This window comes from Vanellus vanellus (genome assembly GCF_965231255.1).
Source record: "Vanellus vanellus genome assembly, chromosome: 2".
Classification (NCBI taxonomy): domain Eukaryota; kingdom Metazoa; phylum Chordata; class Aves; order Charadriiformes; family Charadriidae; genus Vanellus; species Vanellus vanellus.
Window position 1 is genome coordinate 38,310,000 of NC_138906.1, and position 23,843 is coordinate 38,333,842.

Sequence of the window (23,843 nt, forward strand, 5' to 3'; positions counted from 1 at the left end):
CCCGGGATTGGACCGTAAAACATAACCCTAGGAGTACCTCTCTGGGCGAGCCAAATCGCGAGGCTGCAAACGCGTCTGGCTGTTGCCTCTTTAAAAAAAAACCCAAATCCTCTGCCTTAGCTTGCAAACGATACTCCCGTCTGCTGGCATAATTTGCTTAATAACCGTAGTAGGCTGGGTCTGGTGAGTATTTTCGATTACCAGGAAATATATGGGCTGGTAGCGGGTTTGTTTTCACGGGGCCAGGCAGAGCGCAAATGCTGCGGGGTTATGACTTGAGAGACGGCACTCGCCTCCGACGCTTGGCTCTCGCCGCCGCCGTCTCCAGTCGCCCCTGCAAGTCCCGAATTTGGATGCTTTGGGCACAATTTTCCAACCAGAACGAGGCGAGAGGGAGAGCGATGACAATGATGGCCACAATCAACAGCCCGATGAATCCTATGGTCACAGCCGCCCTGGGCAGCCTGGACGGGGTTTGCCTTCCCGCGGAGCCCGGGGTGCCCGGCGGGGTGGGGTGAGCCGGGGGGTAAAAGGCGCTTCCCAGCCGCTCTCCGCGTCCTCGAGGAGCCGGGGACCATCGCCAGTGCGATGCCGTGCCGTCTCGTTTTATTTTCGGAGTTGCCAAAAAGGGGTCGGCAAGCGTCTTCGTAATTAAAAAAAAAAAAAAAAAAAGGGGGGGGAAGAAAAAGGGGGAGAAAAAAAAAAAAAAGGAAAACAAGACCCCGAGCACTCACGGATCAGTCTGCGTCCAGACTGCACGAAGTGCATTTAAAAAATCGGGTTTAAGTTAATGCACCCACAAGATGTAGCATATCTGCGAAGGCATTGGAGAGAGGGGGAGGGGAGGGGCTGGGAGGCTTTAAATGGGCTTTTTGGTGGTTGCTTGTTTAAATAAAATATAGAACGAGACTTGTCATTTAATCCCTCAAAAGGGATGCCTTACAAATATCGATGCTGTTGGAAAATGCAAGGGGTTTAATTTTCTTGCTTTTAGTCCAAACAAAGCTCTGGTGGTGTCTGCGCGCGATCAATCTTGGCCGCCAAAAGGTTTGACAGCTACTGGCCCTTAAGAACACATTTAAAGCTTCTTGCTCTTTCCAAGATCAAATGTGGCCGAGAAAAGAGGCAGAGCAAGAAACGCAAGTAAACAAGGAAAAAAGCTGCTTTTAAAATATGCTGGCAGAGGACTGGGCTGCTTGTGGGAAAAGTCCGGTTTTATTTTGCTTCTCAGTGCCTACCGTGGGGTCGGGCTTTTCTTTTTCTTTTCTTTAATTCCCCCCTCCTCCCCGGAAAATATTGGGATTAACAGCAGGATGACAAATAATAAAGAGAGAGGTTTGGACTTTAACCAGGCTTTGTGAGTAAAACCTGTGTGGGTGTCTCTATTCTGCACATTTGTTTCTTGTGGTCGGTCTAATACAAAAACCACCTGGAACAAAACCTTTGGAGAGGGGATGCGAAATTCTTGGGCAAATCAATTACTTCTGCCTCCAGAGGGATCTTTTAATCGGGCGGATCTTAAATGCAAAAATACAAATTCTTATTTGCAACCTACAGGCTCCGAAGAAGGGGTTGCGTACGGTTTCTGGAAAGAAGGGGGTATAATCGCCTGTATTTTTTTTTCTTCGGAGTGGGAAGGGGGGTGAAACGCCAAATTCATTCTCTTTGAACATCTTCCTAAATGTAATTTGTGATGCTAAAGGAGCCACACAGTAAGAATTACCGACTGTACCGTTACCTTTTGTTGTATCTAACCTAACTGATCCGAGGGGTGTGGGGGGCTTGAATTTTATACCGGCGCTCAGTTGAAACGAGCAATATCTTGCAATGTTGCAAAAAAATTGCTTCCTTCGCCTAGAAAATAATAATCAGTCGTTGGTCTGTATTGGGTAGCAATAAGGTTTCAATGAAAAATATCACACTACATAACCTTTCCTTCCACGGTTACATATCTATATATACATTAAACAGCACAGTATAAATATATTTGCAATCCCTTTCTTTGACTGAGCAAGCTTTATCTATTTATGCAGAAAAGCTCTATATAGATTCATGGATGCATGACAGTGTTTCAGCATCAGGCAAGGATGGTTCTGGGAACAAGATAAAGCCCAAAGATTAATAATATTTCAGCATGAGACCAAAATGGCGACATTTTTTTCTGTGCTCTAAAAGATACAGATGGTGAACAGCGTGCGTTATTATCTACGCAGCATAGGAATATGTCTTTATAAACGTGCAGGGGTATATTTTACCTAGTCTATTAAGGTCCATTTTGATTTATCTTTCAAGTTTCAATCTAAAAACTACGGACATTTCGCCTGAAAGGCAGAAAAATCGGATTTAAGCACACGTTTGCGGGTTTCTGCCTTCCAGCTCGAGCCGATTCGGACCGGAGACCCCTGCGGGTTTCCGTTTGGTTCCGGGACAGTCGCCCCTTCTGCAGTACCGTGCCCCCCCCCGACCCGCACACACACCCCCACCCTCCCCGCAACACACACATACATCCACACCCCCGCGGGAAGAGAGGGAGAGCAAGGCTCCCCTCCCCCACAGCTTCAGGCTGCGGTGGGGAGGGAAGGCGGCTCAGCAAAAATGAAACAACCCTAAAATAAAATAAAAAATAGTAAGTAAATAATAGTATTAATTAAAAAAAAAAAAAAAGAAGAAGAAGAAAAAGGGAAAAATCAAATCTACTTCTTTAAGGAAAAGCGAAAAAACAGTGGCGGGTGGATGGAGCCGTGTCCGGAGGCAGCAGTGCTCGGCATCCCCCCCCTCCAGCCGCCTCTGGGGTTTGGCCGGGGCCCTGCTCCACCACCCCTTGCTCCCAAGCTCCGCTGGGGCTCAGCTCCCCTCCTTCCCCAGCGGGGGACCCCGGGGACGGGGCGGCCCCCTCGCGCCCGCGCCCACGCCCGCACCCACACCCACGCGGGGCTTTATCCTCAGCTCTGCTCGCATGTGCTTCACACACACACACGGCTGGCCTGCCCAGGGAGGCAGGGGACGGTCCCCGCGCTGCTCCGCCACCGGTCCCCCACCGGAGCCCCGGGGCGGGGAGGGGGCGATCCGCGCCCGCCTGTCCTCCGCACCGGGCGGGCACCGCGCAGCGGGGGCAGGAGGAGGCGGCCGGGCCGCGGGCCGTGAAAACCCTCCGGGGGGAGGGAGGGAGGGGGGGCGAAAGCCACCAACAAACCAAACCAACCAACCAAACAAACAAAAAAAAACCAAAAAATCCCTCTTCCTGCCTATGAAATGCTGAAAAGGCGTCCCGGGGCCCTTCGAGTGGGCGAGCAGATCCTCGTGTGAGTTTACAGACGAGTTTCCCAACTCCCCACGTCATGAAGGGCTCTCCCTTCCCCTGCGCTGCGAAGAACATGTTCTTAACTCTTTATTATTCAGAATAAAAACTTTATTTCTTTTTTTTTTTTTTATTTCAGTACGTGAGCAGCAAGGAATGTATAACTTTCAAAACAAATCTAGCCTTTTCAGCTTCACACGCTTTCCGCCTAGCTGGATGTTACAAGCATAAAGTATTCAAACTGTGATCTTTTTTCCCAGATTTTATTGCATCGTCATCATCATCGTTATTACCATTTTTAATAAACGGAGTTATAGTTTCCTTTCAAATGATATTTCCTATGCGTGCCGATACGCCATCTAACATATGGCCAGGTAAATACCTCCTGAATATTCAGGGTACAGATTTTTTATATATATATAAATATGAACAAATGGGGATAAATAAAATTTTAAACACTTAGATTATTCAATGTTTGCAAAAAAAAAATATAAATAAATCTGAATGTTCACCAGCATACACACATTGAAAGACTTACACGTATTAATAATTGTCCAGGGAGTCCCTGTCCAAGCGCTTTTGATGTCTTTCTCGCTATTTAAAAGAAGTGCAATAAAAAAAATTGCTTCCCCGTGGGATCAATCATGTATGAACAAATTCACATTTAAGAATTCCTTTTATAGAAAATTTGTTCATATACCCTGTTTTGATAAAAGTGTAGAAGGTAAAGTATAAAGCCTCTGCATACTCCCAAAGTGAGACACAAGGCTACAGTTCAAGAAGATAAATATCCACTAGTGAAACTATAGAGCAATTCAAGCAACAAATATTGCTACGTCACATAAACTAGAAAACGCTTTTACCAAAGGAAACAAAACAAACCAAAACAAACAAAAGAAACAGGAAGGGGAGGAGAGGGCACATGGGAGGAGGAGAGAGAGAGAAGGGAAGGGGTGAGTACTTTCCAAAAGTTGGGGGCTTGGTGTTCCACTTAGTGACTCCTGTCTCTTACAGATGGGTGAGTTTGGGCGCTTCCTGAATTCTTCCCTGAGAAGGATGGTGAGCGGTAAGGTCTGTGTATGTTGGGTGTGGATCGCAAGGTCCATGGTGGTGATTGTTGGCCATCGGCCCAGCCCCACTGTAGTCCATGTTGGCAGAGGGAGGATGAGGGAGATGAGTTAGACCAAAGATGGACGGCCCAGAATTGGTCATGGTCTCCACGTAGTTGCCCCCTACATAGACGGGGCTTCCCTGTATATGTGGATTCCCATAACCGTTGCCTTGAAGAGGATGAGTATCATATTCAGGTGTCACAGCTGCCGTCCCCGTGTATCTCTTTTGAGGAGGTGGGCAATTATTAAGAGGAGCGGTGTACGATGCAGGGATGCCATAGGTGTTTTGATGAGGCTTATTAAATGGCGGAGGCGACTGGGGCTCATAGGGGACACTGTTTACTAAAGAATGCATAGAGTTTAGGTATCCCCCAGCAGCTGGAGGGACAGGGCTTCTGCTTGGGGACTGTCCTCCTGAAGAGGTCATCATGCCCTTGCCCTTTTGATCCTTTTTGTATTTCATTCTGCGGTTCTGGAACCAGATTTTGATCTGTCTTTCTGTGAGATTGAGCAAATTAGCCATCTCTACCCTTCGTGGCCTGCAAAGGTACCTATTGAAGTGGAACTCCTTTTCCAGTTCTACCAGCTGGGCACTTGTGTAAGCTGTACGGGCTCGCTTAGAGGAGGCTTGCCCCGGGGGGCTTTTATCACCAGCACAACTCTCACCTATGTAAATCACACAAAGAACACAATCAGCATGGTGAACCCAAACACACAACCAGAGACAACAGCCGGCAACACCAGCACCTGGAGAGTCCATCTCTCGGATGTGAGATGGACACCCACATGTGCAACGAGTACTCCTCCATGGCACTAGCTCAGTCATGCCAACCTATAAGTCTTGATAGTTTCCTCCAGCTCATTAGCAGCACTATATGACTATACTTCCTTCCCTTAAGAATGACAGCATACAACATATTTTGAGCTTTGCATAAAGGAATAAGAAAGGTTCAGGGCAACACAGCGGGGTTTAGAAACTCTGAAGGTGAACCTATGGATCTGCTAACATAGTGGGGTCTGGGTCTTCAAGAACTAGCTGTTCTCCATTGCTCTAAAGACCTGCAGCCCTCTTCTTCCAAAAAACCTGATATATACGCATCATCTAGAGATGCCCAAAAGTTAGGTATCTACAATATAACATTATAACATATAAGCATAGAATTGACAGGATAGTGTTTCTATCACATCTAGCATATAGCATAAACATGCGGTAGTGATTGGGAAGTATAATATACATAAGAACAACATACGGTAGCTAGGCTTGCATATAGGCATACAGACATATTTATATGTTACTGCTTTTTAATAAAAAAAAAAAAAAGTGTCGTGATACAGAAGGCTGTAAACAGCAACGTTACTAGGGCTTTAAAAAGCAGACCGGTGAAGACATTTGCTAAAGTTTTGGACTCTATTTCCAAAGCACATTTAAGAGATAAAGAGGAAGAGGTTAATATAAGCCCAACTCCTGGGCATTGGAGCTAGCACTGGTGTTATCAATTTGGGTTTCCTTGAGTAATAAAAGTGTTAATATACACTTCCACCCCTCAAATAATATTTTATGGGCTGAAGTTTATGGCACTCGAGAATGATTTTTGTTTACCAGGCTTGTAACTTTGCCAATCAACTTGTTAAAATAGAAAGAGGTTCTGACTGCATGCAGGGCATTGATCCTGCCTGCACGTGATTATGAGCTATTTTATTCCTGTTACACTTCAGCAGAGATAGGTCACTGTCTTATTAATCTAACAGCACTGTGCCAACAAAGTACTCGGGACAGGCCTCTGGCTTAAGGCCTGGGCTGCTCCACACTGACATGATTTACTGGAGGGGGGATTACCTAGGAAATGTGATAGATGCAGGAGGGCACAAGTGGCTTAGCCACTAGGAAACAAAATCACTTCGGACCCATCCTGCAAGGCTGGGAAAGTTTTGCAGGAGGCGGTTTGTTCCCTGAGCTCCCCTTGGAAGCAGTGGGAACTCCTTTCCAACGGTTCAAGGGAGTCAGCTTGGAGAGGAAAAGAGCCCCCTCCCTCCCCGCCCCGAAGTGAAGGTGGGTGCCCTGCCCTTCTCCCAGATGCGTGGCCAGCCCAGGGGTACCCAGAGAGAGGGGAGAGCATGTTTCATACCTGAACTGGAACTGCTGTTTTTCTGCTTTGTGTTTTGCCGAGACTCTTTCATCCACGGGAATATTTGTTTGGACATGGTGGGCGAGTTAAGAGCCGGGCTCTTGGTGGGGTTGGCCGGGGCAGGGTTGCTGCTGGCATTTTGAGATGGTGAGGCGGAGGACGGAGGTGGAGGTTGTGCCTGCTGGGCCGGAGGCGGTTGCGGCGGGGCCTGCGGGTCGGCGAGGCCGGGGGGCTGGAGAGGCTGGCTGGGGAGGGTCCTCATGCAACTCTCACTGATGTCATTGGCCTTGTGGTGGGACACGGAGCTGCCGGGGGACTGGAGGGAGCAGGCAGGGCGGTGGTACTCAGTTTCCACAAGTGATGAAGATGGAGGATATTGCTGCTGACTCGTATTATAAGTGAAACCATTTGCTCCTTGGTAGGGGTAGGCACCATAGATTGCAGAGCTGTCGTAGTAGGTCGCTTTTTGCATTTCGTTGTTTCCCAATATTTATTTCGCAAACTGACAGGGTCTTGACACCCTTGGAGAATAACATTGGCACCCCTCTGTCACGTGGCGCTCTTCCTCCAATGGCCTCTCCGGGCAGACCTGGGGTGTGGGGAGAGCAGAGCAGGGTGAAGAAATGGTACAAATCCATCTTACTTTCAATAGCTAAGTGACATGAAAGCCATAAAAGAAAAAGTGGTCAGCAATATTTAGCAGCATGACTTGGCCTCAGGCGCAGAGCATTTCGATATAAAAGCTGCCTGGGTTTACTGGCAGCTACAAATATGTGCTTTACTGCACCGGGATAGGGGCTTTCTAGGATTTTTTCTTTCTTTCTTTTTAAGAAACAGAGCAGGGCACCACACTGCAAGGGGGTTGATCGTTTATCACCAAGAGGCTGTTTTAATACCAGTCTCTGAGATAAGGGTGATCGAGGAATCAGTAATGCGAAGGGGCTGGGCTGTTCCTTCATTCCAGCTCCAGGATCAAACCCTTTCCTGTAACCAGCGTCGTTTTATTTTTAGCCTTTCTCTCCAGGTTACAGCTCTGCATACAACTTCAAAGAAATACATGAGATTGTTCCTGTCTACGTGTGGCAGGGGGCAGGAGCGGGGTGGAAGGGTTTCCTAGCCAGGGATATTTACACACCCTGATCCCAAGCGACGGATTTTGGCTTGTCTATGAAATGCCCGATAGGAAAATAAACAAAGCCAGCGCCTTCTCCCCTCCGTGCTCGCACATCACCCCGAGCCGCCCAGGTCACGCACCCCGGCAGCAGCGGTTTCTGCCCGGGCGAGCGCCGGCAGCTGCCCGCAGCGGCTCCCGCTCGGCCCCCGCAGCGCAACCGGGGCCGCCCCACGCACCCCCCACGCCCGCCTTCCACCCGCGAACGCGTCCGCAGCCTCGGCTGCGCCCGGCGCCGCGCGAAGCCCCTTGAGGGAGGCCAGCAGAGGCAAGTCGGGCGCTTTGGCGGTTGTTAGTTTGTTTTTTTCAGCAGTTATTTTCAAGACACTAACTTTTCGTGGAATCAGCCAGATCCTACCTGTTAAAACATGATGGATTGGGGGAAAAAAACACACCAGGAACCTGAAAAACCAGCGTTCATCTCCATGACCACGGCTTGAACTTTCCTTCCAACTTAGCGATAATAGGTTCTGTCTTGGAAACTGCTATGTAATTTGATGTATGAGGGTCACTTGGCTGGGGAGAGGGTGGACACAAACCCAGAGAATGCTTCTCCTGCCCGGGCGAATCCCTTTCTCCCCCCTTTCTTTTTGTCCCCTGTCCTTTCTTCCTTGGATTTTTTTTCCCCCCAGATTAAGGTTTGCTGGTTACCTGCCTGAAAACAACCAGTTAAAGAATCGCCCGCATTAATGAGAGCGGAGACCTGTGCTTAATCTCCGATCTAGGACCTCTTTCCACCCGCATTCACATTGTTCTCAGAAATTAAAGTGTTTTCCTCACGGTCCCCCTACTCCCTTGCTGACAAACAACCACACAACCACATCTTTTTGGATCAGAAGAGCTCTCGTTTCTTTTGCCACTTTCCCTGTACTTAAGCAGCTGGATATTTTCCCCCCAAACATCTAACGAGGACAAATGCTTAGGGGCGAAAAGCCTTACACAACACATGCACCAAACGAGCTCATTCTACGCCTTTCAAGTTATACAAGTTCTTAGAAAACAGTATTGCCTTTGTTAGATCGTAACAAAATGAAGGTAACACACCTACAGCAGGGCGGCTACCCTGTTATTGCACTAATCAAGCGTCTTTGGATGTTATTAAGCTAATAAGCCAATTGAGATCTGAGGCGCGCACACAATTTCCAGCTCCTCGCCTCTCCTTCCTGATGCTATCGAGGCCTGGTGTGATTTTTCTCAATTCCTTTGAAAGAGAGAATATAGACACCACTACCAGAGGAGAAAGAGGAAATAACGAGCCAGCGGTGATTTTAGAGAGGCACCCGCCTTTCATGATCGCGACATCAAATATTTCGCCTTCCCCTGGCCGCTCGGAAGTTTGCTGGCGCAGGCAGGACGGGCAGCGGCTGAGCCGGGATGCGGAGCCCGCTGCTCCCGCAGCCGCCTGCCCGCAGACAATAGGCAACTTTACTCGGAAGGCAAAATATTATTGAAGCTTCGGCCGCCTGCCAGCAAGGAAAAGGGGAAAAAAAAAAAAAATCAGCTCCCGCCTTTGGCTTCGCCAAGTTAATCACTTCCTACAAAGTTATAGAGAAGAGGGGGTAACCTGAGGAGAGCTCGGCCATTCCTGGCGAAAGCGGGAATAGCGGGATTAAGAGCGACAACGATCACGGAGGGGTCGGCGGGGGGGGTGGGGGGGGAGAGAAGTTTGCCACCCCAGCCAGTGCCTGGGATGGGAAGAGCTCTCCTCTCCCCCTCGGAGACAAAAGGCCAGGTCTCACAAACACAGATGGGCCCCCAATTTTTCCAGTGCCCGTTTAATCGGCACCGTCTCCATTTGTGCAATACACCTCTCTGTCTTTTACCAACTTCTCTCCCCACACTCAGACAGCCCGGAGACAGCAGATGAAGGCTGCTTGGGGGAAGCAAGTCCCCCCCCGTTTCCCCCACTCCCCACTTCAGCTCTCCTCTACCCTCTCCTTCCCTCCGCCTCCCCCCTTCCCAAGCACACCAAATCTTTGCCCTGTAACTCCCAGCCGAGCCCCAAACTATGGCTCTAGGACGCAAAACCAGGCACCCCCCGAAAGATTTCCTGAAAGATAAAGACAAAGTTGAGAGAAGGTAGGGGGGGTAAGGGAGGGGGGGGGGAGGGGGGGGAGAGGAGAGAGAGCTGCCTGAACACGAAGTGTAAGGGTATCAGTCACTGCCTGGAAGGAAGCCCCAGCTTGTGAACTCTTCTTGAACCGACATTTAAGTCTACGGTCATAAATCACTGGGACATAAACTCCGCCATTCACGACTGATAGCAGCGTATTTGTGGCCTGCTTACCTTAACTTCTGACGACTGAGGCGGAAGCCAGCATGCTCTCTCTCTCTCTCTTTTTTTTTTTTTTTTTTTTTTTTTTGGAGGCGATACAGCCCAAGGAGCAGGAGCTGTGTCTGCCCCAGCCCGGTCCCTGCGGCCGTGGGGGTGGGCACCGGCTCAGCTCCTCCGCAGCCGATATCCCCCGGCCGGGAGGGGTGAGCCCTGCCCCGCACGGGATGGGGACGGTGCCTCCGGACACCCGCCTTCCCCGCTCCCCTCCCGTTTCAGGCTGCCCACCCTGCCCCGAGCCGGTCCCCGGCGTGCCGGGCTCCTCCTGCGCGGGGCACGGAGGACGAGGATGTTTCCCAGGGCTGCTGTGGGAAGGGATGGAGAGAGAGGAAAGGAGAAAGGAGGGAGGGGGGGAGTGGAGGGGAAAAAAAGAAAAAAGAAAAAAAAAAAGAGAAGGAAAAAGAAAAAAAAAAAATAGGAAGAAAGAAAGGCGGCCGCCTGGGGAAGCCTGGGGCAGGGTGGGGGCTGGGGAGGGAGCGGAGGACCGCGGCAGTGAAGGAGTGCGGCCCCCCCCCCGCACCCGGGCGTCACCAAAGTCCAGGAAAATTATGCTAATGAAGACAAACGGCGCTCACAAAGGGTCGCTCTCACCAGCCTCCGGGGGTGCTGCTGAGGGGGGGGGGGGCTGGGTTTGTCCCTCTTACCGGTGGGCTTGGGAGGTGACTGCGGAATAGCCCCTCTGCCTCTCCCCGCCGCCGGGAGCCCCGCAAAGCCCTGGCTGAGTCCCAGGGAGGGGACCAAAGGCCGGCGAGCTGGGGCTGGGTCCGGAGAGCCGACAGAAGCCCACCAGGATCCCCGCTCTGGGCAATGCTTTCAGAGCCACGCTGGAAATCATTAGAGTTACTAATTATTAACTCATGCATGCGTGAGCGCACACACACACAGATGTACACACAGACACCCCCCCGCCTCCCAAATATCCCCAGCGCCCGGGACGGGCACAGAGGCGCTCAAACACGCACACATGTGCTGCACAGGCGGGTCGGGGTGCCCGCAGCCCCCCGCGTGGACGCGGGCCCGGCGCCGCACAGCTCGCCTTCACCTCCGGCTCCCCGGCAGCGCTGAGGAAGGCGCTCGCCTCTTTCTCCAGTGCCCTGGGTTTTTTGGGGGGTGGTGTTCCCCCCCTTTCCCTGCAACAGAACCACGGCAGCGACCGTACAAACGAGAACTTAAATAAAGTTGCAGCCCCCGGTAGCTGGACTATGGGCTCCGTGCAATAAACGGAGGCTCCGAAAAATGCCTAGGTGTAAATTTGACGTTACTTCGTTAATTAAGGCATTAAAAATATAACTAGTCCGTTTAAAGCACGAGGGAGCCCGGCGTCATCTTAAAGCACAAACAAAGCGAGGGGGAAGCGAGAAATAAAAAGCACTATAAGGCTGGGGTGGCCTCTTACGCATACCAATGGTTTTTGTCATTTATGGCTATGCAAGATTTATGACTTCATGCACCAAAGCTGTAAACAGAGCACTAAAACAGAAAACACTTGCTCCTTATGGCATAAGTGAGAAGGCACCACATGAAAGGGGAAGCGGGCAGCGTAGGAGGAGAGGAGAGGGAAAAATCCCGCGTATGCGTTTTGCTTCAAACAAACCCTTGAATGTTGCATCGGAAGGAAAAAAAAAAAAAAAAAAAGTCTTTTTAGTCAATAATCAACCCCACACTTTCTTCTGAAACTGCTGATCTGCCATTCGCCCTCTTGCCCGACCAAATAGCGAGAGGCAGCGCTGCGCCCCGACGGAGCCCCCCCGGACTGGAGAGGAGGATTTGGCAAGGGAGAGCGAGCAGGGGACTGCAGGAACCTGCGGACGCCGGGGAGCCTGCCGGTTTGGGGAGCCCTGCCGAAAGCCTGGGCCGTCTTTTCCTAGGAGCGCGTTTAAAGTTTGGAGGGATCTTCAGCGGGATATTCTGACTACATGTCTGTATCTAAGAGCGGGGACGGGGGGGGAGGGAGGGCGGCGGGTAGGGTGGGTGTCTTTCTAAAACTGAAGGGATTTGCAAGACACTTTAATCGAGAGAACCGAAGTGGTTCATTGGAACACTGAAGTGTTTCCTCCATTCGTCTTACTGCCTGTAAAGAGTATTTTGCGAGATTTCGCCTGTTAGTCCCGTTTCCCCACGCCCCCTCTCTCCCCAAAGAGGTCATTTTAAACATGAGAAGATGATTATTTTTTTTAATGTCTCCTATGATGTCGGGATAAGTGTCCCAACGCGCAGATCCCCGCTGCTTTTATCTATCTTTCCGTCCCAGAGGCCGAATATTTTCTTTCTGCTCCATTCCGCGGAGAGCGGATAGGGCTCAGCTCGGGGAGGGACGGACAGCATTTCGGGCTGATTCCCGGGACACGAAAGGGCTGCTTTTTCTTCCCGAAAGGTCCCACTTCGCGGAACTCCCCCACCCCCCCGCCTTTCGTAAGATTACTCTTAGTTGCCGAATAAAATAATGCCTGTAAAGCGCTTTGTCCTTGGATGCTCCGAAATGGAAGCAGGCAGCACCATAATTCAAGGCTGATTTGTGGGGATCTCTTAGGGATGAAATAGCAAGGCGGGGAGTTGCTGGAGAAGGGGACCAATTCTAGAAGTGGTGCCTGTCCAAGTCGTTAAAATGTTAGGAGGGGACATTAGCCGCCTTAGAGAAGGACAGGACTATAGAAGCAAACAGCGGTTAATCTGGATTATTGTTTATATTCTTTAACACTAAAGAATGGCAACGGACTCTTTGCTATTTGCCCAGCAGACTGAGGTTATTTACATAACTCGCCGAAATCCCCCTCTCCTCCAAAACTCTTCTTCCTTTCTTTTGCTCTAGACCGGGACTGTATTATTTATGAGTGTTTTAACTGGGTCAATATGCATCAGAACTGGGTCATAAATCAGAGGAAAGGCTGCCAAGTAATTGAGCTGCAATTAAAGCTTGCGCTTTATTTCTGAGGCGCGTTTTGGCCCATTTCAAAATACGGCAAATCCAACCTTGGCTTTTAGACGCACAGCTGGGAGCGAAACAGCTCTCCTCCCCTCTCCGAAGAAAGGGAGACGCCGGGTCTAAGAAAGGACAACGTGCTTCAGTATGGCAAGAAGGGGAAATAGCATTTCTTTGGGTCAGTTCTGCTCTGAGAGCGGCTTAAAGAGCAGGAAAGCGAGAAAACAGCCCCAACACCTCCTCCCTGCAGGGTCTCTGCAGAACGGCCGCGAATAGCTCCGAGTGAAATAACCATTATTTATTTTTTTCGTTTTCAACGGACTTTTTATCATAGTTCGCTCTTCTACCTCTCTCCCTCTCCTTCTGATCCTTTAGAAGATGAGTAATTACACGCACCCGGTAACTGGGCACAAAATGGTACAGCAGGAATAGGCGAGGGACGCGGAGAGAACCGGAGGAAAGAGAGCCCCAGCGCTCCGACCATTCCCAAAACTGGGACACACCGGGGAAATGTCGTTTTAAATAGCATTTTGCCCTCCTTGGGTAGCCAAGTAATCTTTCATTTTCGCCTTTTAAAGTGCATTCTTTATGTATAGCTACGCACACGTATTTATAAGTGTATGCAAATACATGCATAATTATACGTATGGATATACCTGTATTTATGTAAACGACGGTATAGATATGAATTTAGGACTACTATACGTTCTCCTACAAGATAATTCCCACTCCTCCCCTTTTTATTCTCGCTTTCCAGATCCCCTTTCAGAGAAAGAGGAAAAAAAAAAAAACAGCCCACATTTCCAAGGCTGATTTATTGTTAGAAGCCATGGTCGGCTCTTGGTTCAGCTCCTTCTCACCACGGAGAAATAAAGAGGAGCCCCTTGGCTCATTTGGGAAGGGGAAGCTTTGCCACAGAGCTGAGCGCCCATGCAGCCCTCCGCGCCCGGGAAACAAAGTACCGCTAAAGCATCATAAATAAAATGGCAGCACGATCGCATACTCATCGATTTACGGAGCGGCGGCGGCCGAACAAACACCCATAAAACAACAACCGCCGCCGCCGCCACACACTCGAGCACGACCCCGACCGAGGAGCATCCCTTCCCACCCACCCACCCACCCCAACCCCTCCTCCGTATCGTTTTCTCCGACTTCCCCAAATACATAAATAAACAAACACACAAATAAAATAAAATAATAAAATAAAATTAAGGTGGGGGAAAAAATCCAAACACGACAATAAAAGAGGCTTCCCATCTCTAGCCGATCATAAATAATGATAAGATGGCAATCGAGGGGCTGGAGCTGAGGCAGCTGGCCATCAACAGCAGTGTGGGATCTCTATGGAGAAAAATAAATAAAGAAGCAAACTCTCCCTGCTCTGCTCGCTGCGAGGGGAGAGTTGAATATTTACCGCAGCAAATTGAAACAAAGGGGGAAGCAGCCTGGCTCCGGGTGCACACACACCCGCACGCACACACACGCACTCACTCCAGCCTCTGCCACTGACCTTTGCCTCGAACAGCAATAACTCACCACATAAATGAACAATCAACGGAAATACCTTAAAATAAAATCCATCCTTTCTAACGAAGCATTTCGTCCTCTCGGCTCGACAATAACCTTTCCATAAGGAACGAAAGCTGTCAGCGAAATGGCCAGCTCTTGCGGGGACGGTGATGGGGGCAGGAGGAGAAAAAAAAAAAAAATAATAGAAAGCAGTGCTTGCTCTGAACAGAAACTGGAAAAGCGTAATCGCAGACGGAGCCAGACCGGGTCTCCACTCCAAATGCCACAATAATGCGCTGTATTATGTGCTCACGTGGTCATACGTCAACTTAAATCCTTTTATTTGAAATAGGGAATCATTGAAGGAACAGGGTTTCTTAGCGCGAGCCTTTGCTTTTTAAAGCCTTAACCCAGTATGTTAAAGAAGAGTTTTAAGGGAGGGGAAAAAAAAAAAAAAATCCAAGAAATGCAGATGACTAAGGGGGGGGAGATTGGTTTGATTCTTTTTCCTCCCACACCAATATTTCTTTACACAAAGCCCATTGGAAGGTAAGAGGAATTCTTATAATATGTGATTACGCTGCACTTTGATACTTAGCCTAATTAACCGGCATTTGCTCCCCAGGCCCGCCACTCTGCTCCACCTCGCATGTCCTTTGCAACCCCCGAAGAAAGCCCCAATCTCAATACCATTATTTCCAGCCCCCTTCTAAATGGGACGCTTACCAGCCTTCCCCCCACCCCCAGCCGCCTCTACCCTGCCATTGTACAGGGCTTGCTCAACTCCCACACGCTACATCAGGGCTCCTGTAGAAACTAAAAAGACCTATAATTACCTGACAAAGGCAAAAAAGAGTCTCTTCTAAGAGGCTAGTTGATTTTTGTCCTTGTAACACACTATGAAGAATACACCTTTCTTCACTGGCGTGGCTCTGAATTTTGCAAAATCTTTTGGGACCTTGCTGTTAAACCTGTGCTTACGCATTTCCTATACAGCTAGTTTGAGTGATGCACAAAATTATAGGTTTCTAACGATGAAAAAAAAAAAAAAAATGGGGAGGGGGAGCTCTCTGCCTTAGGGGAAAAAAAAAAATATGAAAAAAAGAAAAGAGCAAAGTTGTATGCGGCCCCCAAGCCAGGCAGCTTCGCCTGTGTGCGAACACACCACATCTTCCCTGTAAGATTGTTTAACTTGTGCTGTTGACACAATAAGCTAAACAAACAAAAGAAACCCTCAACTCACATAACTTTTCTGGAAAGAGTCAAAGAAAATCAGACAGTTCACGCTTTTAACTTGTTCCTAGTCCAGTTTGTGACTTCAGCATTTTGCATCCTTGCCTAAACCTTTCCACCACCCCCCATGAGCTCGGAGAAAACTTTCAGCTAACTGTATATCCCCTCTTACTGTTTCACCTGCACTTCATTGAACAGAATGGAAGGAGATTTCTTTTCAAAGGTGATTTTTAGTGTTATGGGCAACTGTAAAAGTGGGCCAGTGGAACTGAAACCCGTCAGTAATAGTGTATAGCAGTGGACATTGCAGCAAAGTCAGCGTGACATTACAACAGAGGAAGAATTTGCAATTTTTCACACGGAAGTGACTAAGCTAGTAGCAGGGTATACATATATCATCCCTCACTAAGGACTGGAATAAAAACTATATACCTAGCCACACACGACATGGCCAAGTCTGTAACTATCAGCACGACTGGTAACTCCGCAGCTCTCGTACTTAACGTAAACCACGGCTGATATTTACTCGAGATGGATTCACGGCTCTTTTAAATACGGTGCCTTTAGAACCCATAAAAGAAACACACAGAGAAGTTCTTCTGCAACAATGAAACTGAAATTAATGGGGAATGGAGGAGATGTTGAAAAAAGCAGAGCAAGTCTTTCTTGGGGCTGTTGTAAAAAGTTATCGACTGCTTTGCGTCAAAAGCAGAAAGATGGCTTTAGAAGTTACAGTCCTGAGCAAATAGAAACTACAAAAGCAATAAATCACCATCATAAGTCAGCTTAAATGCCTTAACGCTAGCTATGGCTATTGGCTTTAAAACCCTGTTTCTATGAACATCTTTATTAGTATTAATGGTCAAGTTAATGCTAAAACTACTGTTTAACAATTAACTTCGTGTATGTAGTGGGGAAACTAATTAATTCTTAAGAAAAGTAACTTCTTGACGTGTGAATACCTTCCACAGGGTGTACTTTGGGAGGGCGGAAGGGGGAGTCTGCCTAACTTTATGCTGTCCTGGATCGCAGCTGAAAATTATTCCCTTCCGCCGGTTTTGGAGAAAGCTTTTTTTGCTGCAGTATCGTGATTACGAGTTTTCGAATACAAATTCAAATGGCCTTGCGAGTCGCAGACGCTAGATTTCTCCCGCCACCCCATATATTGCTTTGTTCCTGTTGTTGGACATTCAACATTGTGTTTTATTACCTCGATGATTTGGAGACCTGAAACACGGTTCCTAGCAGAAAAATGTGGAGTTTATCAGTAGGTCTGCTACTGATTTTTCTGTGCTTTATACACATGGCTTCGAGCTGAGCTGAAATTCCAGGCTCAGTAACAACAAACATCTGAGTTCATAACGTGCCTTCATTAAGAGACACCCATTGTGCCAGCTCTGGCATTAATAGCCACTCTTAGCATTAATGCTATTTAAAGTTACCTCCAATATTATTAGATTTGGAATTTTTACTATCTTTCAAGTTTACTCTTATGCCAGTCGTTAAGAGGTAAGCCTATCACTCCCATGTGGAGACGACATGGGAATCACCGTACGATGAAAGTATTTATTTCCTCGCTTCCTCGAAAGATCTGAAATCTGCTGGGACGCAGAGCTGTTTACCTACGTCTGTGCGTCTGATACAGATAAAGTCGGTCTTTGATCATTTCTAAGCAGATAAAAAGAATAGAGCTATCTCCTGTGCCCTTGTGGAAGAAGTTCTGCTCAGAGTCAGCTAAGCCTGCCAATGTTGGGTCCGTTAAGGAATCCCAAATATCTCTGCACGCAATGCTGTGGGTACATGCCACCGGAGGAAGGTTCCTCCGTAGCGTATTTTCGCTTTTCATTTCCTAACACAAGCGTGAACAGACATTTGCAGCGCCTTTTTGTAGTTAAGATTTAAGCAGCCCATTAAGCCAACACAAAGAGCCCTTGTAGTCCTGTAATTTATGGCCGCTTTTAAAAGGTAGTAAAATATACTAATTGTACATCAGCGTCCAAAAATAAGCAGGTAAATCTAGCAGGAATTTGAGCTAATTCTATGTAATCCTCCCCTCTCGGCGGCCGGCATAAGAAAATGATCACTATGAAAAGCATTACGTTTCTCCTGCCAAAGGACCAAGCGCATGAAGGACTTCCAGCAACTCTGAACCACCAAACACCGACCTCCGCCCGGCGCAAAGCAGGCCAGGACAGACGAAATACCCGAAACTTATTCGCGATCCATTCTGGTGCATGCGCTCAGACAAAAACTCATGTTTTCTAACAGCTCCACATGAACTCCACGTTTGCAGGACTGGCCGCGGAACTCCTCGAGGAGGAGGCAAACAAACCAGCCGCGATAAGCCGTTCAACACCGAAATGGCTCCAACCCGCTCTTCCTCGCCTTACCCCTTTGATTTGGGAAGGAACTAAGAAGGGACAAAGAAATTCCCAACCTCTTTCGCTCTTCAAATGACTTTGCATCCTTCCTGTCCCCAATGCCTTTATAAGGATGGCGATCACTCAGGTCCCGTACACTTCTTTGTCTGCCCAGACACGCGCATTCACCACCCACGGAAGATGAATAGAGCCAATCCAGAAAAAAAAAAAAATCCCCGCTAGGTTAAATATTTATCACAACAACAACAACAAGAACAAAATATCTCCTTCCAGCAGCCTTGTTCTGCATGCAGGTACCAGGCAAATGGCTTTCTTACAGCTGCGATCGGCGCAAAACCAGCCGCTTCCCGGCTCTTACCTCCTCCAGCTGCGCAGAGTTGGGCTGACGCGTTCCCGGCTTCCACCGCCCCGGCCGAGCGGCTTTTTTTTTGGGGGGGGGGGGGCTCCCTGTAAACAAGCAACAAACAGTGCCTTACCGGGGAGTGCGGGGGGAGGTATTTTGCTTCTTCATAGGCAATACGGGGTTTGCCGGGTGCGCTGGGAGAGCCCCGGAGCGGGGCGGGCAGGGATGGAGCGGGCGCGGGCTCCCGGCGCGGAGCGTGGGTTCCCACCCGGGTGAAGACCACGGGGAGCTGAGAAATAAAAGCGTGCGGTTGTGGGTTGTGTTGTTCTTTTTTTTTTTTTTTTTTTTTTTTTTCCCCGTAGACAGCTATGCCTTCTGTCTCCAAGTGTTTGGAAATATTGTCATTCCAAACTCTTGTTACATGAATGTCTGCTTTATTTTCCTCTGGGAAACCTTTGTTTAGGATCATTTAATCAAGAACAGGCATTAAACACAACTCGTGGTGTTCATCTCTGCTGAATAAAACGCGGAAAGGGTTCCAGTTTACATGCGGGTCGTATTGTGGTTGGGCTTTTATTCAAACGGTTAGCCGGGGCCCGATCCTGCCACCACTAGCGCAATGCGAGACTAACAATTGACATCACTGAACCAGGATCGGGCCCAAAGCCTTCTTAAAAAAAAAAAAAAAAAACAAAAAAAAAAAACCACAAAACCAAACCACACTGAAAACCACTGAAGGAGGGAAAAAAACCTGGACGACTTCTCTTCCCCTAAAATCAACAATATTGCACAATACAGAAAAACAATAGCCAGATTATTCGCATGCCACTTACTGAATCACGTTTACATATGAATTTGTCAGATATAATAATGTGCCCCCCGTATTCATTCTTGCTAATAAAAGCCATCTAACGCATTTTAAAATTGTCAGTAAATGTAAATGCTAATAATTAAATAACACAGTTCTTGCGGAAGGGTGTCATCTGAGCCCTGGAAATATTAAGTCTGTCTTGGGAGAACTTTTCGAGCAGAGACTTTCCTTTGGTAATTTAGTAGTCCCATAATTACTCTAATAATTTTAAATTTGGTGTTGAACTCCAGTCTACATAAAATCATGCAATAATAGCCTACTAAGCTGTTTATTGCCTTCTCATAAATTTGAGTGCGCTGACTGCTAAAATCTACTGGCAAACACAAAAGAAAATAGAAAGTTCAATCTGCAATCGCAGAGCCCGAGCGCTGCTGCCTGGAGTTATTCTTAGCTCTACCTTTCGCTCCACTCGGCTCCAGCACAGGGGGAACCCCCTGGCATTTTAAGATCAAACTCATACCTTAGCCGTTTTGAGCCCTAATCAATAGTCATGTTACAAACGGCAATAATCATCGATCAAGCGTGTCCTGACTGGGTTGCCCCACTCGTGTTAAATATGGAGCGTGTATCTGAAAATGGTGCCAGCGACTTTCTGTTATTTATTTTGGAGCTATTAAGTCACGCCACCATATTTTACACTGCCACAGTCCTTTAAACTATGCTGCTTCTTGAAAGAGTTGCTAAGTAGCAATAAAGCACTTTACAAACGCTATGACATTTTTTTTTTAATTTGTTGTTATCCCAAACTCTAATATTCATTGCAGCACTTTAAGTTCGTACATAAATCGTTCAGACTAATGAGTCATAGAGAAATTCGCCCATGACTTTTCCTTTACAATGCTCACTGCCTTTCCATTGCTTTTTTGGCCCTGCATTAGGAGCCGGTGATTTATTAACGCCAGGAAAATTGAACAAAGCAGGTCCTCCTGCACTGTGGCACCCAGCCTTCCACAGTGTGAATTAGAACATTATCAAATGTGTTTGCCTCGGTAACACTTAATCACCAAAAGCCGTAATGTGACCACAAGGCAGCTAAAACAAAGATTTAACATTTCTAAATATTAAACTTGTTAAGCAAATGCTCAGCAGACAAAGCAAGCACAAACAATTAAAGTCATCAAGCTAGAAATACACACTACCTACTTACCAACACAGACCCTACTGCTTGCTTAAGAAGTTTAGAATCTTTCAAGATAAATCAGGTGGTTTTTTTTTTTTTAAGGAAAAAAAAAAAGAAAGAAAGAAAGAAAGAAAAACAAACTCCAGTAATAAGGAGTTGAGTTTCACTTCTGAGAGAATCACTCCTAGTGAGGACTGACGGCCACAGATCCATTCCTGACTATCTGCATTAATTATTTAATGAGTCACGTGACCCTAAAGATTAAAATTTCAATATCTCCCCCAGAACAGACGCAACACCTTTATCTGCGAGCGCAGGGATCCTCGTACTTGGGTCCCCTAATCTCTGCTGGCTTTGACAGCTCTTCAATTTCTAGGGAGAGCGCGTGGGCATTAATAACACGGATTTGTCCCGCTCTGTACAGCGAGATGGGGCAGCTTTGTACCCACCCAGCACCCCAAATTAGCCACTTGAACCCAGGTCCTCATTGTCTGCAGCGGGGGAGGGGGGAGCTCAGATCGCTGCTGGCAGGGGGACAGGGGAGCATCAGGGGCGGCAATCCCCCGGGCTGCCCTTCGCGGGTCAGCACTGCCGGTCCGCGGGCCCGGGCGGAGCCAGGAGGGCTGCCCGGAGCCGGGGGGAGGTGGCCGTGGACCTTCCCCGGCCCACGCGGAGTTCCCCGGTCCCTCCGGGACCCGCGTGGGCCGGGCTTGGGAGCCCGCGCAGAGCCGCGCCCGAGGCGACGGCCCCGGGGCGACACCCAAGGGGGGGCCCACCCCGCCGCGGCCCGGTCAAGCCGTCAAGCTCCGCACCCGGCAAGAGCCTCCGCCTCCCCGGGGCCGCGACGTGCGGGGGCCCCCAGGGCTGAGCCGCCTGGCCGGCTCCGGCGGAGGTGTGGGAACGGCGGGCGGGCCCGGGGCCTCCCGGATCGGGCCCCAGAGCGGAGCAGGGGCGGGGGGGGGGGGGGGGGGGGGAGAGGGGGCCGGAGTTTCATGGCAAGCCTGTCAAGATCTCTGCCTGGGTGAGGGCTCCCCCCACCCCTTCCTCGTTTACAAACACTGGGAAAGAAGGCCACGGGACGGCAGGGACCCTGAAGGGAAGGGAAAAAAAAAAAAAAAAAAAAAAAAAGAAAAGAAAAGGAAAAGGAAAAAAAGTCTCAGCATTGGGTAATCCTCCAATGCGGGATGGCTCTAGTTATTAAACACCACAAGGCGCTTGTCACAGCCGAGTTCTCCGTGTAATAAAACACCAGGTATAGCAAGAGCTTGCAGGAGAAACGAGGAGGGGGACCTGGGAAAAGAAGCCTTTCTCTTGGTGGGTGGAGGGGAGGTGGGTACCGGGGTTAACGGCGTGGCGTTCCCTGCGGCCGGCAAATTGACTCCGAGGTGATTTGGTCTTTCTTTGAAATATTGACAAACTTCCACTTCCAGCGTTTTGGGCCGCACTCGCCTTTGTGGCCAGAGCAGATAAATCCGTGTGTGAGGGACACCGGGAGAGCGGGAGAGAGGGAGGGGAAGAAAGAGACATTTAGGTCCAAGTGCCGGATTAAAAAGAATACTGTCTTTAAAGGTCAAGGGTTTGAAGGGTCAGTCTGCTCCTCTAAAAAAAACAATTAATGGGATAGAAAATTTGTCCTCTCGGTGAACTCCCGGTTGCCTTAGCAAAGGGAACACAATGCGAGAATTTAAACTGGACGATGTAATTTTCGAAGTTATTGTAAAGACGGGAGGTATCGGACGGGGAGCAGAGGGCTCCCAACCCGGGAGCAGCGCCCCGCTCCCAGCACAGGCAGAGGGGGAAGGGGCGGGGGGGGGGGGGAAGGAAAAATTACCTTAAGCGACGGTACTCTGCCATGGGGTATTTTGCAGTCCGCGGTTCAATCTCCAGCAAGAGAGTGTACATTTTTTTAGCAGACAGCCAAGATGCTGTGTCTTTACATATGACCACTTTTTTTTTTTTTTTTTTTCCAGGAAAATCCTTTGCGTCTTCACAGACTTCCAAGAGAATGCCTTTCAGAACCGCTGTTGAATTACAAAGAAGTATTTATTGTAGGAGGTGATTAATGATTCTCACTAAAATTGCTATTTGCAGCGTGATTTCATTTCTCTTTACAATGGGAGCAAACCAGGTTTATACGCATAGGCTGCACACTAAAGAAATCCTGCATTGTCAGTTAATATATTTCAGATGGAATTTTGCTCGGTTGTGCTAATTTTGGCTCCAAATATATTGAGGGATTCTCAAGCAATAAACAAAATGAAGAGTTACACGCTTGTGGATAGTATTTACCTCACTTAACAGCTATATTTTCCCCGCCTTTAATAAGGAGGCAGCTGGCAATTCAGGATTTAGTAAACAGCAATATGTGAGCAGGAGCACACTTTCCAGGCCTGCTCCTTGGTCAGGTTTGGAGACAGCGCTGTTTGCTGAGGGTATTTACAGCTGCCACCTCTCACTGGCTGAACGTGTTCTGCCGGTGGCACATTTCATTTTTCTCGGGGACAATCCGTGTTCCTTGGCCAGGCAGGGATGCTGGTAATATTGTTGGGGCCTGGTGCTACCTCACCCAGGGGGTGATGATGCACGCAGTGCTGGCGGCCCCACTTAAGCAAAGAGAAGCACTGATTCCAAAAATCCCTCTCGGATGTACTTGGGTAAGTAAATAAGTCTTGGCCTTCAGGCCTTCCCTGGAAGATTTACTAGCACTTGAGTTCCTTCCCATGGCTTTTCCTACCCAGCTCAGTGTTACTCCCTGTTTTGGAAGCCCTGGGCAAGGCTCCCGGTCAGCAGCTCCGCTTTTGCCTGCACTCCTTAGCTGCCTACAAGCAGCGAGATGCGCAGCCTGAGCTGGAACCACTTGAACCCCATTTTCCCACAGTCATTTCGACAATCTCGGTCAAATAAACCTCCTGAGTTGTATGCAAATTCATGTTTCTGCCGAGGCTTTCTCAACATATTTCGAAATAGTCTTAAAAAGAAAATAAAAGGAAACAGAAAAGGCAGCTGGAGAGACTTTAAGTTACCGCCCATGTATTCCCCTTCAAAAGTGTTAGCCAACTGAGAAATCATAATCGGGCGAAAATGAACGAATAAATCACGACTGGCTAAAGATTTAAAGTGTTATCATGGGGAGCATGTGTCACTTCTCCTCCAGCAAAACCCGCATGGGAGTATATTGGCTCCCAGCAGAAGCACAGTTTCTCTGTAACACAGCTGAAAATAGTCGTACAGACAGCGATGGAGAGCGGGACTAATTCTGCCATAAGTCCGCTGAAGAGAATACCACTCACCTATACAATGAAGCAAGACCTTTCCTCGTCCTACAGCGCTCTTTTTCCCAGACAGGCAATTAGGAGTCAGGACGTTTTTCACTATATTTAAAGCAACCATTACCTTATTGACAAGATGAATCCAAGTTAAAACA

At 48.5% G+C, this 23,843-nt stretch overlaps 1 protein-coding gene across 3 annotated transcripts; it reads right to left on the reverse strand.

Annotated features, from left to right (window-relative positions):
* Positions 1-3,317: 3,317 nt before the first annotated feature.
* Positions 3,318-22,749, reverse strand: HOXA3 (homeobox A3). 3 transcript variants are annotated; one of them, XM_082498930.1, is made up of 3 exons: positions 22,251-22,749; positions 6,537-7,125; positions 3,318-5,076 (listed from the first exon to the last, which is right to left on the reverse strand). In XM_082498930.1, the coding sequence occupies exons 2-3, from the start codon at positions 7,006-7,008 to the stop codon at positions 4,307-4,309; spliced, it is 1,242 nt and encodes a 413-aa protein (XP_082355056.1). In that variant the 5' UTR covers positions 7,009-7,125; positions 22,251-22,749; the 3' UTR covers positions 3,318-4,306. The 3 variants fall into 3 exon arrangements, with proteins under 3 accessions (XP_082355056.1, XP_082355057.1, XP_082355058.1); XM_082498931.1 differs by lacking the exon at positions 22,251-22,749 and adding an exon at positions 18,444-18,528; XM_082498932.1 differs by lacking the exon at positions 22,251-22,749 and adding an exon at positions 14,527-14,578.
* Positions 22,750-23,843: the final 1,094 nt, after the last annotated feature.